The 17,064-nt window shown below is 33.6% G+C and overlaps 1 protein-coding gene across 11 annotated transcripts in view; it reads left to right on the top strand.

The window, feature by feature from the left end:
- CNBD1 (cyclic nucleotide binding domain containing 1) overlaps positions 1-17,064 on the top strand; it is a 441,461-nt gene that overhangs the window by 311,916 nt on the left and 112,481 nt on the right. For all 11 annotated transcript variants that reach the window (XR_014055766.1, XM_081496826.1, XM_081496830.1 and 8 more), the window contains 2 exons: positions 13,599-13,708; positions 16,047-16,197. Coding sequence is in view for 10 of the 11 variants with exons in the window: in XM_081496826.1 (XP_081352952.1) it covers positions 13,599-13,708; positions 16,047-16,197 (261 nt within the window). In the remaining variant the exon portion in view is untranslated. The remainder of the gene's footprint in view (positions 1-13,598; positions 13,709-16,046; positions 16,198-17,064) is intronic.

The following is a 17,064-nucleotide window of genomic DNA, read 5'->3' on the forward strand; positions in this document are numbered from 1 at the left end:
CTGAATTTATATCAGTGGTACTGTTACACATTTTGGATCCCAACCAAATGTTTATTAAAGATTTCCCAAACTACTAGTTGATGACAAAATGAGCAGGTCTTCAACTTCTGTGAAATATAGTGGATACTTACATTGCTTGTAAAAAAGAAAAGTAAGACTGCTAGGGGCTTAATCTACCTGTGACTATAGTATTCTTATTTCCTATTTTAATGTTTTTGCATTTCTATAGCCAATGACAACCACATGAGCAATTACTCATAAGTCCATATGTTGTTTTTCAAACTTTAATAAAAGTGTTACTATATATTTTTATTCAATCATGGGACTTTAGAAGACTTAGCAGTTTCAGATAATAATACTCCATAGAAGTCCTTTGTTGAAACAAGACAAATCTTGGATCAGTAGAGTGCAGACATGTCAAACTTGTGTTTCTCTCCTGATCTCTTTAGACTTCCACATTTTACAGAAGCTTTCAGAAGACAGTTAGAGCTTGCCTGGAAAATTCCATGGAAAAAGAAGCATGGCGGGCTACAATCCACAAGGTCACAAAGAGCAGGACACTGCTGAGCAACTGAGCACACACACACACATTCAGCTATAAGATTAATAATTGCTATGAAAAAAAATGCACATTCATATACATTTAGGCTTAAAGGCTATAGCAGTTCTGCCTGAAGTTCTCAAATGGCATACTTTCATTTTTTGAATTATGTATTATTTAAATTTTCACCATGTTTATGAGGAAAATGCCATTTTCCAATGTTTATTTTAACATAAAGCAAATTCTTCACTCAGAAAGATTGGATAGGTTTTATACTAAAATACCATGTACCTAAATTCTATTTTAGACAAGACCATTATTGAACTTGAGAGATTTGCTTCTTTTTGCACATACTATATTAATATTAATCCACTTATGTTTGCTTGACAAATATTATTTTAGAAAATGTTGCTGAAACTTACCTGGAAATAATATTTGCCATAAAATATAAAATATAAATCAAATTTGGGTTGCTATTCAAGAATGAATGATGTGTTTGAATAAGGTGACAATAATTATTCAGGCATTTTACACAGAACAATTTTATATGCTTAAGCAGTTATTCTCAAGAAGTACTTTGGCTCCTTAATTTATTCATGCATTTATGAATATTTAAGACGTAGTTTTAAAGAGTAGAAATATAATACGTAATACTTGGACAAATCTTTCAATCATGAAAGTGATATGAGTAGTTTTTAATGTGTGTGAGCCACAAGAATATCACCTAACAAAGTACCTCAGCCAGTCATTCAGCGTCATGCATAACCTGGGGTATCTTTGAGAAGAAAGTGATATTTTTATCATAGGGAGCTCTGATACCTTATATTTTGTTGTAATGTTCTCTTAACTAGAATAATACAGGCTTAAAAATTATTTATTGCTAAATAAGTGGTAAAAGATATTAAAAAACACAGTTAAAAATGTAACATTATTAACAGTTTAGTTACTTTTACTATATAATGACGTTAGAAAAGATATGTCGACAATGGAAATAATTTGAGCAATACTCACCAAGACAAAATAAAAATCTTCACTTCTATTTTGTATCTTGCATTTTTCTGTCTGTTTTTTTTTTTTAGAAGACTGATCATATTTAGTGGCAGCCTCTTGTAGAATATTAGTGAGATCCTTGCTGATACCAGAAGTACATATAATAATAATACGAATATTTTAACATGCCTAAAAATAGTTAATTTGATTAATTTTTCACGGAGTAGATTATACCAATGTTGATGCTGTTGTTCAGTCGCTCAGTCGTGTCTGACTCTTTGCAACCCCAAGGATTGCAGCACACCAGGCCTCCCTGTCCATCACCATCTCCCTGATCTTGCTCAAACTCATGTCCATTGAGTCAGTGGTGCCATCCAACCATCTCATCCTCTGTTGGCCCCTTCTCCTCTTGCCTTCAGTCTTTCCCAGCATCAGGGTCTTTTCCAATAAGTCAGTTCTTCATATCAGGTGACCAAAGTATTGCAGCTTCAGCTTCAGCATCAGTCCTTCCAATGAATATTCAGGACTGATGTCCTCTAGGATAGACTGGGTGGATCTCCTTGCAGTCCAAGGGACTCTCAGGAGTCTTTTCCAACACCACAGTTCAAAAGCGTCAATTCTTCGGTACTCAGCTTTTTTTAGAGTCCAACTCTCCCATCCTTACATGACTGCTGGAAAAACCATAGCTTTGACTAGACGGACCTTTGTTGGCAAGGTCATTCCTCTGTTTTTAATATGTTGTCTAGGTTGGTCATGGCTTTTCTTCCAAACAGCAAGCGTTTTTTAATTTCATGGCTGCAGTCACCATCTGCAGTGATTTTGGAGCCCAAGAAAATAAATTCTGTCACTGTTTCCATTGTTTCCCCATCTATTTGCCATGAAGTGATGGGACCAGATGCCATTATCTTCATTTTTTGAATGTTGAGTTTTCATTAAGTATAGAGATTGAATTAAACACATAGACACACACGTAAGATTCACATATATGCAATATACAAAAAGACCATTCTGTCATTTTTGAAAATGTTATATAACTCAAATATTTTATTTGGTAAGCAGATTGTTTGAAAAACTAAGTAAGTAGAAAAAATATGGCAATTTACTATAATACAGAGGTGTTATTTCAAAAGATTAGGGAAAAGATAGTTTATTAAATACCTGATTTTTGGACAAGTGTTAAAATGAGACAAATGCGTTCAGGTGGATTAAAAGCCTCTGTGTAAACTAGGATGCCATGTCACCATTATAAGGAAACACTGGCAAATTTACTTCCTAACTTTTGGTGGGAGGTGCTCTTTTAAGCATGGCTAAACAGACATGTAAAATATCTTTTTGAAACTAAAATTTCAAAATTAAAATTGAAATATTAATCTCAGAATAATAAAAATTCAGTATTCTGCATGGCAGTGTGATTCATAAGTATTAATACATAAAAGCAAGCTGATAAAATTATTGTACACCTGAGAAAAATGATTTCTAATATAAAATGGCTCTTAACCAATCAATTGTAAAATCTCAGGTGGATAGAAAGAGAGAGAGGGAGAGAATGAAGAAAGGAGAATGAAAAGACAATTCTTATTCACCTTTGCTCATTATTTTGAAAATTCAATTTTATTTAATTGACATTTTCTACTTGTCTCATGGACAAACATTCAAAATTTCATTAACAAAGATTTTCTAGGATTGGAAAACAAGAATCTTACGTGTTTTTATGTAGGCATATCACTTGGTTCAACATGCTTCAAGACTAATTTGGCAAAATCTATAAAAACATAACAATCTTTCTATAAATAAGTTTTATTTCTAAAAATTTATACTACCAGTAAATGTGCACTTGTTTATTCAAAGATATATGTGCAGCAATTTTTTTGCTCTAGAAATCAAATATCCATCAATAATGGGCTGGTTAATAGATTAGGGAACATTTGTATAATGGTGATGTGCCCAATATAAAGAATGAAGCATATACAAATGCATAATGTACGATCATAATGTACACTATGCATTTGTATATGTACAAATGTACAAATGCATAATGATATACAAGATGCACTGAAAAGTGAAAAAGTGCCAGACTTCGGGTAATTATTATTTACTATATCATATTTGTATTTGATACAGCTATTTAAATATTGATATGCATTTGTAAATATATGCATTATAAAATATAATATTAATATATTTAAAAGAATGGCTGGAGAAGAAAGATAATTTGGGTTTGAATTCTGCCTGTACTACTTTCTAATTGTGAGGCCTTGGGTAAATCATGTAACTTCTCTGTGCCTTCTTTTCTCCTCTGTAAAATGGAGTAATAATCGCACTTTTATCAGGGGTGTTTTTTGTGTGTTTGTGACTGCCTTGATAAAGACGTCTTCTCAAAGAAGCAGCTTTGATATTCATCTATTTTCCCTGTCATTTTTCTAATATTTTTTTCACTGATTTGTACTCCTGTCTTTATTAGTTCCTTTCTCCTGTCTATTTTGACTTTAATTCACTCTTTTAGTGTCTTAAGCCAGAAGCTGAGGTTACTGGTTTGAGATTTTTCTTCATTGTTAATATAGCCATTTAATGTTAGTCCCTCTAACTACTGCTTTGGATGTATATGCAAATTTTGGCATGTTACTATTTTGTTTTCATCTTTCAAAATGCTTTCTAATTTTCTTTATTTTTCCTCTTTCCCCCATTCTTTGGAAATATGTTATTAAGCTTAAAAATATTTTAGATTTTGCAGGTTAATAATTTTAAATTTAATTTTGTTTTGGTTAAAGAACATATTTTGTATGATTTAAATATCTTTAAGCTTTTGAGACTTTTTATATGACCCAGAATAAGGTCTATGTAGTATGTGTTCCATGGGTACTTGTAACCAATGTATGTTTTGCTATTATTGGGTGGAGTGTTAGTTTTAATTAAATGTGGGATGTTTTGGATGTGATTTCTCCAAGTGCTCACTCACTCTTTTTGGGGTGTGCAAATGACATGTATCAGATGGAGTAAACCTGTCCCCTGGCTCAGCATGCTCTCTTCGCTGTGTGTCTGTGTATACGTGTTTGATCCTGTTTTTTTCTTCTCCACTTCATTTCGGATAATTTCCATTATCATATCTTCTAAGTGACCAATCATTTTGTCTGTCATGTCTAACGTGTAGGTTGTATGTTATACTTTTCATGTCAGATACTTTAGTTCTCATCTCTAGAAATTTGATTTGCATTATTTATATATTGCCACTGTTTCTAGTTAAAATGTTCTCTTTCTACTAGTTTATGGGATGCATATGTAACAAATGTTCTCTGACCCTTTCTTTTCTCTTCTGGGATATATAATGCGTATGCTGTACTGTGTGATGATGTCCCACAATCCGTCAAATTCTCTTCACTTTTCCTATCCTTGTTTGTTTGTTTTTTTTTAATCCTTCTTCTTCTCCTTAATTTCTTGCTCTTAAGCCTCAATTATTTTCAAAGTCCTGTCTTCAAGTATACTGATTCTTTCTTCTGTCTAGTCAAAAGCTAAGTCCCTGTAGTGAATTTTTCAATTCAGTTATTTTAATTCTTCAGTTCTAGAATTTTTATTCAGTTCCTCTACAGCATGTTTTTGATGTCAATTATTTACATGTCTGTTCTCTCTTTTAATTTACTGAACATCTTTATGATGGGTATTTTTAATTCTCTGTTAATTCATATTTCTTCATTTCTTTAGGATCATTTTCTTGTGATTTAATTTGTTTCTTTGAATATCCAATATTTCCCTGCTTTTTGTAGGTCGAGATATCTTCTGTCAGAACTTTGGGTTGTGAAAAACCAATTATTTCTTCCAGTCTTTGTGACATAGTTCTGCACAGGGAGGAACTTCTTCAATCAGCTTAGCTAGATATTCTAGAGATCTTTCGAGCCTTTCCCGGGGATGCATTTTCTCTGGTCTTGTGTGTCTAACCTCCTTGTTGAAGAGGTTTGCCAAGTCCCAGTCAGGAGTGCCACATAGTGTCTATATGTTGCGGTGTAGATTCTGGTTCACACTGGGACGTTTTTATTCTCAGTGGACCTCAACCTGGCACTCTATTCCTGTCAGTGCTCAGTTTCAGACCAGGTACAAATCAGGCAGCGCACTGAAGAGCCAGGGCGTTGGATGCCTGCATCGCTCTTCTCTTTCCCCTGAGGGAGAGGCCACAAAGCTGTGTTGGACTTTGCTGCACCACGCGTGTTCTGGAGAACACGCTACTCAGCTCTTACTTGTTCTCAGAGGTCCCAGGCATCTAGATAAGGTGTACTGAGTTCCATCAGTGCTCTCAGAGAAGCAAGGCTGAATCCAATGGCTCAGGCAATTTCGCTGAAAGTTCAAAGCTTTGGACATACAATCCAGCCTTCTCTCTCCCTCCCTGGACAGCAATCGGAAGCAGTAATTTTCTCCTAATGCCGTGGCGTTGTGCTGGGGGGCGGGGGGACGGTGGCGAGACGATGATAAGTATGTGCCGTGGGTGTTTTTTTAACCAGCTTTGATATGGCTGGTTTTGTGCTTACCTGGATGACAAGAGACTCGTATTTAGTTTCTGGACTTCTGACAAATAGAATTGGTCTATGCATTGTTGTTGAATCGGTGTCTCTATGAGAGGAAGGAGGGTCTTGAGTTTGTTGGTATATCATATTGCTCAAAACCAATTTATTTTTATTCCATAATTATGGTATACCTCTACCAGAGATCACATTATAAATCAGTTGTTAAAAAATTATTTTTGAAAATGTTTTATCTAATGTAATTATGAAAATAATATATAAGCAATGCCTACATTTATTATATACTTGCATACTGAATATTACAGATCATAACTTGTAGTCTTACAAACATTGACTGTTACAGTCATCAAACTTTTCCTATATTTTGCCAGATTTTTAATTCAGAAGCAAATAGCTTTTGCATATTTTCAACCAAAGTTGAATACTATAGAGTTAATGAACTCATTTCCACTGGCTTTTATAAAATTAACATATTCCATGTCAGTAACAGTTTTTAAAGTTACGAATTTTAGTGAAGAAATGAAGTGAAAGGAGGTCAGGTGGTCTGACTCTTGGCAACCCCATGGACTATACGGTCCATGGAATTCTCCAGGCCAGAATGTTTCCTTCTCCAGGGGATGTTCCCTTCTCCAGGGGACCTTCCCAACCCAGTGACTGAACCCAGTTCTCTGGCATTGCAGGCAAATTCTTTACCAGCTGAGCCACTGGAAAGCCTGAGAATCCTGGAGTGGGTAGCCTATCCCTTCTCCAGCGGATCTTCCCAACCCAGGAATCAAACTGGGATCTCCTGCAGTTTGGATTGGAGGCGGATTCTTTACCAGCTGAGCAATCAGGGAAGCCCCTTGAATTTTAATGGAAGCATAATATAATATATTCAATGAATTATCACATTTTATTTAAGCATTCCCCTATTGATTTTCAAGTTGCATAAAATATCTTACACATACAGTTTTGTCTACTTATATATTTAAATACCTGATTATTTCCTTAAGAAAAATTCTTACAGTTAGATCCATTTTATCAATGTGTCTAAAATGTTATAGAATTTTGACACATGTTGTGAAATTTATTTCTTATAAAACCTCAAACAGCTTTTTCATTTCATTTCATTTAGATAATTAGTATATAAAAATCCCAGTGTACAGGAGAATAGTGTACAGTATATAACGGAGGATGTATCATGTATCAGAGGGGAAAGACAAGTCATTTTTAAAATAAAAATGTTATCAGAAAAACAAATTTGTTAACTTATCATGTAAGAATGTATTAATCAGGCTCTATCAGTTTTAAAGTTCAAACATGACATAGGGTAAGATTGAATATATTTGATAAAATAAAAAAATAAACTTTGACAAAAGTGTTAGAAAATAATCTGCACACATGGGAGAAAGTTCAATAAGCTATTTAACGACAGTATGTGAGAGAAATTATTTAAGATGGAAATGTACTGTAGCCTGCCAGCTCCTCTGTCCATGGAATTCCCCAGGTAAAAATACTGGCATGGGTAGCCATTCCCTTCTTCAGGGATTGTCCCAACTCAGAGTTTGAACCTGGGTCTCCAGCATTGCAGGTGGATTCTTTACACTTTGAGCCACCAGAGAAACCCATTTATTAACTTGAAACTAGAAATAGCAATAATGGATATGGGTATGCAATTTATATTGAGTATGAAATTTATTTTGAGTTGTTTAACATGTGAAAGTAATGTGATTAAGAGGAAAACAATAGTTTCAGGGGAATCAACAAATGATATTGTAAGAAAGGATTAATAAAAAAGTTTATAAAACTAATTATAAAAATAATATTCCATTTAAAAATGAAAATAGGATTTATCACATTTTTTAAAGTTGTTTGAAAAATCTTAAAAATAACAGCTTCACACTTTTTTGTCATCATAATAGTGTACACAAAAATGAAGCTGGATCATCAGTAGGTGTAATGAAATGTACTTTTGCATAAATATCATATAAAGTGATTGAACTTATTTGAGTATAAATGACCAATGTTCTGAAGAAATGTAATAAAATAAATTTTCTTTACCTGGCTTACCTACACTGGTCCAGATTACAAATGTTCTGAAGAAATATAATAAAATAAATTTTCTTTACTTGGTTTACCTATACTAGTCCAGATTACATTATATAAAATCCAATATATCTTGAAATAAATTAATTATTGTGAAGTCAATGAAGTAAATCATTAATTCAAGCAATGAATAAATTTAATTATCATCTAGGTATAAATGATACCTAGGTAGAAATTATAAATGCATCATGCTATTCATGTTCTTTCTTGACCAGTCCATTTAGTACATGATTATTCATCTCTAATATAACATTGCTTAAGTAATTTAACTGAAATCAATGTAGATGATTATGTAGTGTCAGAATGAAGTTGCTAATCAGTGTATCCTTGTTAAATAGACAATTACAATGATTATAATTTATGATTGAAATATATTAATATGATTGTCAGGTGAAAATGAAGAAACTGTTTAATATGAAAATAATTTTCTTCTATTACTTTACTGATATTTATAAAGTACTCTTTCTTGCAGATTAATTTAGATTAGCTCTTCAGTCCTCTAAAGAACTCTATGAAATAAGGTCATTTTGCCATTTCAATTGAAAACAGAATTTGATTCCAAATGTCAGGCTAAACACAGATAGGTGTGCGCACACACACACACACACACACACACACACACACACACACACACACACACACACACAGCAAGATTCATCACAGTGTTCGGCAAAAGAAAGAATAACGGTATCCATGAATTGGAAATATTTTTGGAAGATGACAAATTACATTTTTTATGTTATTTGAAGTGTTTTTTTTAAATGTTTGTTTGCTTAGCATATAGTCAATCATTGGTAATGTCACCTAAATTCTTTCATGAGCAACCCCTGCCGCATAGAAAGAAATAGTCTGGCACTTGACCCATATTTTCTTACTCATGACTACTTTTGTGGAATAAAAATTCTAAGTATGATAATTATGAAGCTTGATTTATTCTGACTGTGGAACAATAAATGTAACTGACCTTCAGTTAAATGTGAGTCCTTTCTTCAAAACTTTCTTTTATTACATCAATAGCAATGTTTCCATTTCTTAAGTCAACAATTCATAGTTCATATAAGAAACAATTACTATGTAAGATAATGGGAACCATGACTTAAAAATATGTATAGTTATGTTTATAATATATGTGTGTGTATATATATATATAGTTATGTTTGTAATAGTATGGTGGCTATAATTAATGATGCTGGTTTGCCAATATATCTAGTAATGCATATTTTATTAAGGGCTCAATTTCCCTAAAATAGTATTTTCATATCTGTGGGACTCTTTTGAAACCGGATATACATGAATTTATCCAGAAAGAGTTTTTTCCCGGGGGTTTAGAGTTGCAACACAACTTTATAATTAAAAAAATGATGATTGGTACCTTATCGGTGGTGTAGACATTATTCTGAATACCATGAGCTGTGGTTAAGAATTTTCAGAAAGATTTTCTCTTCTCTTTTTCCAGTCAAATAGTACCACAAATAGGAGAGGAAAATATCTTCAGTAACTCTCTCTGTAAGGTGGGATTTTTCCAATTCACCCCACAAGAATATTGCTCTTGGGGGTTTTTATGAAGGGGGATGTGCATGTCTGATCTCTCAGACAGACTTTACCACTGGCTCTAGGGCTTTCTTAATCCTGTGACTGCACTCTCTTTTTATTTCTGGCTTTTGAGACTGGTGTTTCTGGTTTCATGAAAACCTAAGGTACCGTACAGTGAGTTTCTTCTTGTGCTCAGTTAACTCTTTGAGAAAATTGCAATCCAATATTGAGATGTTGCATTTGTCCATCAAATATTTATTGAATGGCTACTTTGCAAATAGGTGCATGGATGAAAGATAAAAATAAAGATCCTTGTCTTGATGGAGCTTGCATCCTAGTGGTTAGAGGACATAGTACACAATTAGCACAAGAAACAAATGAGTGAATTAGCATGTTAGATGATAACAAAACCGTGAGGAAAAAGAGAATAGGGTAAGAGAGCTGGGAAAGAGAGGGCTAAACTGTAGGATGGTCTATCATGGTAGACTTCACTGAGAGGGGGAGAGCCGAACGAACATGTAGTGAGTGTAGGTGAGTGTGTCTTGGCTATCTGGCTGGCCATCAAATACCCATAATCTCTTCTGCCCTGACTTGTAAAAGGCTCTCAGTTCAGTTGAGTTGCTCAGTCATGTCCGACTCTTTGCGACCCCATGAACCACAGCACGCCAGGCCTCCCTGTCCCTCACCATCTCCCAGAGCATGCTCAAACTCATGTCCATGGAGTCGGTGATGCCATCCAACCATCTCATCCTCTGTCGTCCCCTTCTCCTCCTGCCTTCAATCTTTCCCAGCATCAGGGTCTTTTCAAATGAGTCAGTTCTTCGCATCAGGTGGCCAAAGTATTGGAGCTTCAGCTTCAGCATCAGTAAAAAGCTCTAAGCACCAATATTTGTCCTACCTTGGAGTGTGGAATGGGAGGAAAAGGGAAAAAGCAAGAATGTGGAGGAGAGAGCATTCAGGGAATCTAACTTCGTCTGGACCTTCTTGATCTATCTTAATTTTTAATGAGCAACCAATCATATTCTGTTAGTTTCTGTGAAATGATTCTATAAATGTATTGTATTAGTAAATTCTTTTCTTGGAGAAGCTTCCCTAGTAGCTCAGATGGTAGAGAATCTGCCTGCAGTGCAAGAGACCTGGGTTTGACCCCTGGGTCGGGAAGATCCCCTGGAGGAGGGCATGGCAACCCACTCCAGTATTCTTGCCTGGAGAATCCCATGGACAGAGGAGCCTGGCGGGCTACAGTCCATGGGGTCACACAGAGCTGGGCAAAACTGAGAGACTAAGCACACAGATTCTTTTCTTGGAATAGTTTCTGAGATATATTCAAAATTTAAATTTCTTCCACCCATATTTCTCTGGATTTCCTCTATCAATAATTAATATAACCTTTTTTTCCCCCAAATCTCATACTTGTGAGATTAGAAAAATGCTCACTTATTTTTATTTCTATGTAAAGTGACAAGTACTTAACTTGCATGAGAGAATTTTACATATAGTGCTCATACTTTAGAATAATGACCTATTTTAACCTGCCGTGAATTCAGAAGGTATAGTATACTAAGAAATTAGTCAGCAATCAATTTTTCTGACACATATTTCTATTCAATATTTGCTTCCACTTATTTATGAATATAAATATAGATTTTCAAATAATAAAGAGGTAGTGTTTAATACTGGTTAAAGTTTCATTAGTTTGGACCCTTACAGAAATACTCAGCATTTGTAAATACAAAGTCATTTCTAACCAAGATTTTTCTTAGCAGCATTGCAACAGCAAAAAAATATATTCATAAGGAAAACATGTTCAAAAATATTTCCCTAAGTTGAAAGTGAAGTTCAAAAGTAGCACTTGCTAGCATTTGTTTCTTTAATATTGTTCTTTTCCTAGTAATCTAGTTTTACAAGAACTGGTATCCATTAAGCTAATGTATGTTTTTCTAGAGGTGCATCAGTCTTACTGATACTCGGATACAAAACTGTGTTTTGGTCTGTTAGGTTAATAGACTTGAGCTTATCTTAATTAAGAAGATGTCCTTTAACAATCTTTCTAACAATCTTTCTAGTTCCCATTTAAACTGAGACCTTAACTGTTCCAGTGCTGATTCTAATAGCCAGTTGGGAATTATCTTTCTTATCATGACTTCTTCTAACTGACCTGAAAATTGTAATAAAATTATTTTATTAGATTTTTTTTTACTATTTCCTGGTATATAATAAACAACAAGAAGGAAAAGAACAATACCTGATGTTCACTTTCTTTGAACCCTTCTGATTTTCTTCCCTTTCTTATTTACCTTTAAGATAAAATGAGGTTTGCTCTTTTCATAACGATCTAATAATCTCAGGTTTTAGAATATGAGTGTGAGTTTTGATGAGGCTCTTTAAAGCCTAAGTTTGAAATACAAATAAACTTTATTTCCTGAATATTACCTTTAAAAAATAATGAGTAAAATTTCTCCTATGTAGTCCATGACTAAATCTTTCCACTTAAAATTGTATTATAATCCTTTGGATCTTTCTGTGTTGTTCATCATTTTCTGTGTAACCCAAGAGGAAAAGGTACGGAGATGACAACATTTACCTTGACATCACTGGCATAAGTTCTTTGCAATGGGAAGCAGGATCAAAGGCTGAATGATTAAAATTAAGAAACTAAAGAGAGAGGTGTTAAATCTTTACAGGCAGTAGGTGCAATTCATTTCCTAGGCAAAAAGCATCTAAAATTTCTTATTTAAGTGTAATGAGATATATTTTTATAATGTCATTAAATTCAGCCACTTACTTAGATGAAAAGTGTCTTGCTGTGTTGTCTTCATTAAGATAAACATTTTCTGTGATTAGTATAGAGACTATAGACAATTACTCAGGCAGCAACTGTCCCCTCTAAGGAGGGAGGTTGCCTCATAGGTTTTACTGCAGTGGTTCAGCTTTTCTGTTGTTGTCTTGACTTTAATACAAAGACAAATTGATCTCTATTCACTTTGATATGATACATGCTTCTCTATATTCTATATAAGGCTTGACTTTCAAGAAAAGATTTATGATAGTGCTGCTCAAAAAGTTAAGAATAGTGGGCTTCTTTAGTATCTGTTTAAGTGCATCCTTCTCTTACCTATAACATTGCCGGAAGACTCTGTGCTTTTCTTTATGTCCTGTTGATTGATTAAAAGAAGTAAAACAATGTCTGCTATCATATCACATTTTGGCAAAAGGCTACTCTTTCCTTTTTTTAATTGTTGTGTCTATGAAAAAATTCCCAAGTCTATACAATTTACACATAAGCCCATAGCTATATTATGCTTTGATGTTTGAAGAAAACTTTATAATGTTATTTAAGAAACAATGTATGAAACAGTAGAAGAGTTACATACATTTTTATTTAAGCAAAATAAATGACTTGTGACAAATAGCCTTTTACTTCCTTTTTTATTATACACTTTGAGCTCTGAAGCTCTAAATGTTAAATATTCAGAGATTTTTCTCTGTTTTTTTGACACAGTTGTTAAATCACTGGCAGTTTGAAACAAGTCATGGCATAAATATCTGCACCATGAAAATCATCAAATGCTACAATTTTGAGCTTGCCCCAAACTCCTCTTCCTCTCCTCCACCACACAGTTTACTAGCACGCCATACCAAATTCTTGTCAATGGTTATTTCTATTTTAGGTGCTTGTATAAATATCAGACATGAACTTTTCATATAACAAGCATTGCCTGTATACTGTCATCCGTTAAGAAGTTTACTATTAAAACCACTGCAATATTGTAAAGTAATTAGCCTCCAACTAAAATAAATAAATTGATAAAAAAAATTTTAAAAAGCAGTTTACTATTAATAGTTGTTGAATTAAACATGCCAACTTTTATTGTCATAGTAACTAAAATAATATCTTCTAGAAAATTATGTGAAACAGTGATTATCTCTTTCGTTTACAGTGATCGTGGAAAGTGGAAATATAATCTCTTTTGTGGCTTATATTAATTCTGGATATTGTAAGGTTTATAGAAATATCATAGGATTTTCAAAACTGCAATCAAGAAAAGTGGTAAGTTTTAAACCTATGTATTCTTTTTAACTGTTTAATCTACTTTAATAAATAGGAGATATTAAACATAGTTTTCTTGTGTTTATTGGTCATTTATTATTTGCCTTGTTTTGTAAAACAGCTGTTCAATTTTTTAAACTAATTTTCATTGCATTTATTTTCTTCTTTTTACTGAGCTATAATATGTAAAATAAGTTGTAAGATATGTTGAGATGTAAGACTTAGAAATGACCTAGAAGCACATTAAAAAATGCTTGACATTATTTATCAAAGAAATGCAAATTAAAACCATAACAAAGTACTTTTTATTTATAAGCATATCAGATTGGTTAAACTATACTTAACATATGACCCAGAAATTCCACTCTAAATATATACTCAAGAGAAATAAAATATACATTTACCAAAAGACTTACATGAATCTTCATATGTCAAAAAATAAATAATCTAAATGCCCATCATCAGTTAAATGAGTAGAAATATTGTGGTATATTCCTTCACTGGAATATCATGCTTCAACAAAAAGAACCTCTGATGCACACAAGAATAAGGATGAACCTGGAAGCATTAGGTTGGGCAAAAAAGTGAAGCTCAGAAGAATGCATTCTGTATGATTTCAGTTAAGTTCTAGAATAGGCAAGTTCTAGTTCAAACTGGATTTGGAAAAGGCAGAGGAATCAGAGATCAAATTGCCAACATCCATTGATCATAGAAAAAACAAGGGAATTCCAGAAAAATCATCTACTTCTGCTTCATTGACTATGCTAAAGCCTTTGACTGTGTTCATCACAACAAACTGTGCAACATTCTTAAAGAGATGGGATTACCAGACCACCTTACTGGCCTCCTGAGAAACCTGTATGTAGATCAAGAAGCAATAGTTAGAACTGGACTTGGAACAACGGACAGGTTCAAAATTGGGAAAGGAGTACATCAAGTATATCAAGGTGTATATTGTCACCCTGCTTATTTAACTTACATGCAGAGTACATCATGTGAAATGCTGGGCTAGATAAAGCAAAGCTGGAATCAAGATTGCCAGGAGAAATATCAATAACCTCAGATATGCATATGACACCACCCTTCTGGCAGAAAGCAAAAAGGAATTAAAGAGCCTCTTGATGAAGGTGAAAGAGGAGAGTGGAAAAGCTGGGTTAAAACTCAACATTCAAAAAATGAAGATCATGGCATCCAGTCCCATCACTTGATGGCAAATAGATGGGGAAACAATGGAAACAGTGACAGACTTTACTTTCTTGGACTCCAAAATCACTGCAGATGGTGACTGCAGCCATCAAATTAAAAAACACTTGCCCCTTGGAAGATAAGCTATGACCAACCTAGACAACATATTAAAAAGTAGAGACATTATTTTGCTGACAAAAATCCGTCTAGTCAAAGCTATGGTTTTTCCAGTAGTCATGTATGGATTTGAGTGTTGGACTATAAAGAAAGTTGAGAACTGAAGAATTGATGCTGTTGAACTATGGTGTTGGAGAAGACTCTTGAGAGTCCTTTGGACTGCAAGGAGATCCAACCAGTCAATCCTAAAGGAAATTAGTCCTGAATATTCATTGGAAGGACTGATGCTGAAGCTGAAGACTTTGGCCACATGATGTGAAGAACTGACTGGAAAAGACTCTGATGCTGGGAAAGATTGAAGGCAGGAGGAGAAGAGGACGACAGAGGATGAGATGGTTGGATGGCATCACCAACTCAATGGACGTGAGTTTGAGCAAGCTCTGGGAGTTGGTGATGGACAGGGAGGCCTGGTGTGTTGCAGTTCATGGGGTTGCAAAGAGTTAGACATGACTGAGTGATTGAACTGAACTGATAATCTGCAGATAGGGTGAATTGAAATAATCTTTTTTTATATTTTATTTTTTTTAATTAGAGGATAATTATGTTACAATATTGTGATGGTTTTTGACATACATTAAGCCTGGCATACTGCAGTCCATGGGGTCTCAAAGAGTTACCTCATACAAACTAAGTTTACTAAGTTATGATTGCTGAATAGTATCCTAGGATGTTGAAAAGTGGAATTAGTTCAAGGTTTCCTAAACATCTTGGTGGATTAAAACACTTAATTTGTAGATCACTAAACTACGGAGCTTTCAATTATTTTAGATATTCTGAAGTTCTCTTAGCAATCTACTATTTCTAATATAATTTAAATATATCTATAAATAAGTGTTCTCTTGGTTGGCATGAAAATGCTAATTTATTTTAAACACCATATACCCAAATGATTTATGAACAGTATATTTCTGGTAGTAATAATATTTATCCATTACATGAAAGTGATTTCATTAAACACTATCTGTATCTCTTACAGAAAAGAATTCAGAAACTTGTTTATATGGGGAAGATTAATGAGAAGGAGTCTTTTGGTGAGATAAGTGTTCTTCTTCAAGTACCTTTCACGTGCACAATCGTTACTGGAAAAGACGTTGAGATGGCAATTATTGAAGATAAGGACCTACATGGTAAATACACACATGCCTTTTATTTCAACTATTCTGCCATTCTGTTTGATAAGTTTTTGATAAGAGTAATTGTATTTCACAGACAAATTAGGATACTCAGGTAAGTATGGGTGTATGTGTCTTATTTACAGAGGAAACATACCTAAATGTAATTCCATTTATAACTTCATTGTTTATCTGAATTAATTGTGCTTCTTTTAGAATATATCAGCAATATTTTAAAAGACTTGGATAGTAAATTGCTAAAATCTCTTTGTTAATTCCTGCTATCATTAATAGCAACATTTTCTCCCTTTCTAGATTTTATTTAATCATCACTTCTTTGTTTCTTGTTCATGTCAATTTTTTACTATCCTCCATTATATAATCTAGATCAAGTGTATATGAAAATCCATGGCTTGTGGTATTTAAACTTTTATCTTAAATTTGATTTTTTAATTTTTTATTGGAATATAGCTGATTTACAATGTTGTGCTAGTTTCCAGTGTACAACAAAGCAGAGTGAATCAGTTATACATATACATACATCCACTCTTTTTTTTTTTTTAGATTCTTTTCCCATACAGGCTATTACAGAGTATTGAATTGAGTTCCCTGTGCTCTACAGCAGTTTCTTATCATTTGTCTATTTTATTACTATATACCAAAGTGTATATGCCAATCCCAATCTCCCAGTTTATCCCTATCTGTCCCCTGGTAACCAAGAGTTTTCTACATTTTGTCTATACTTCTGTTTTGTAAATAAGTTTATTTATATCACTTTTACCCAGATTCCACATTTAAGTAATATCATGTGACATTTGTCTGTCTTTGTCTGATTTACTTCAATGGGTATGACAATATCTTAAGTCCATCCATGTTGCTGTA

The sequence above is a fragment of the Giraffa tippelskirchi genome, chromosome 6 (assembly GCF_054371585.1).
Source record: "Giraffa tippelskirchi isolate mGirTip1 chromosome 6, T2T-mGirTip1v1.2.pri, whole genome shotgun sequence".
NCBI lineage: Eukaryota > Metazoa > Chordata > Mammalia > Artiodactyla > Giraffidae > Giraffa > Giraffa tippelskirchi.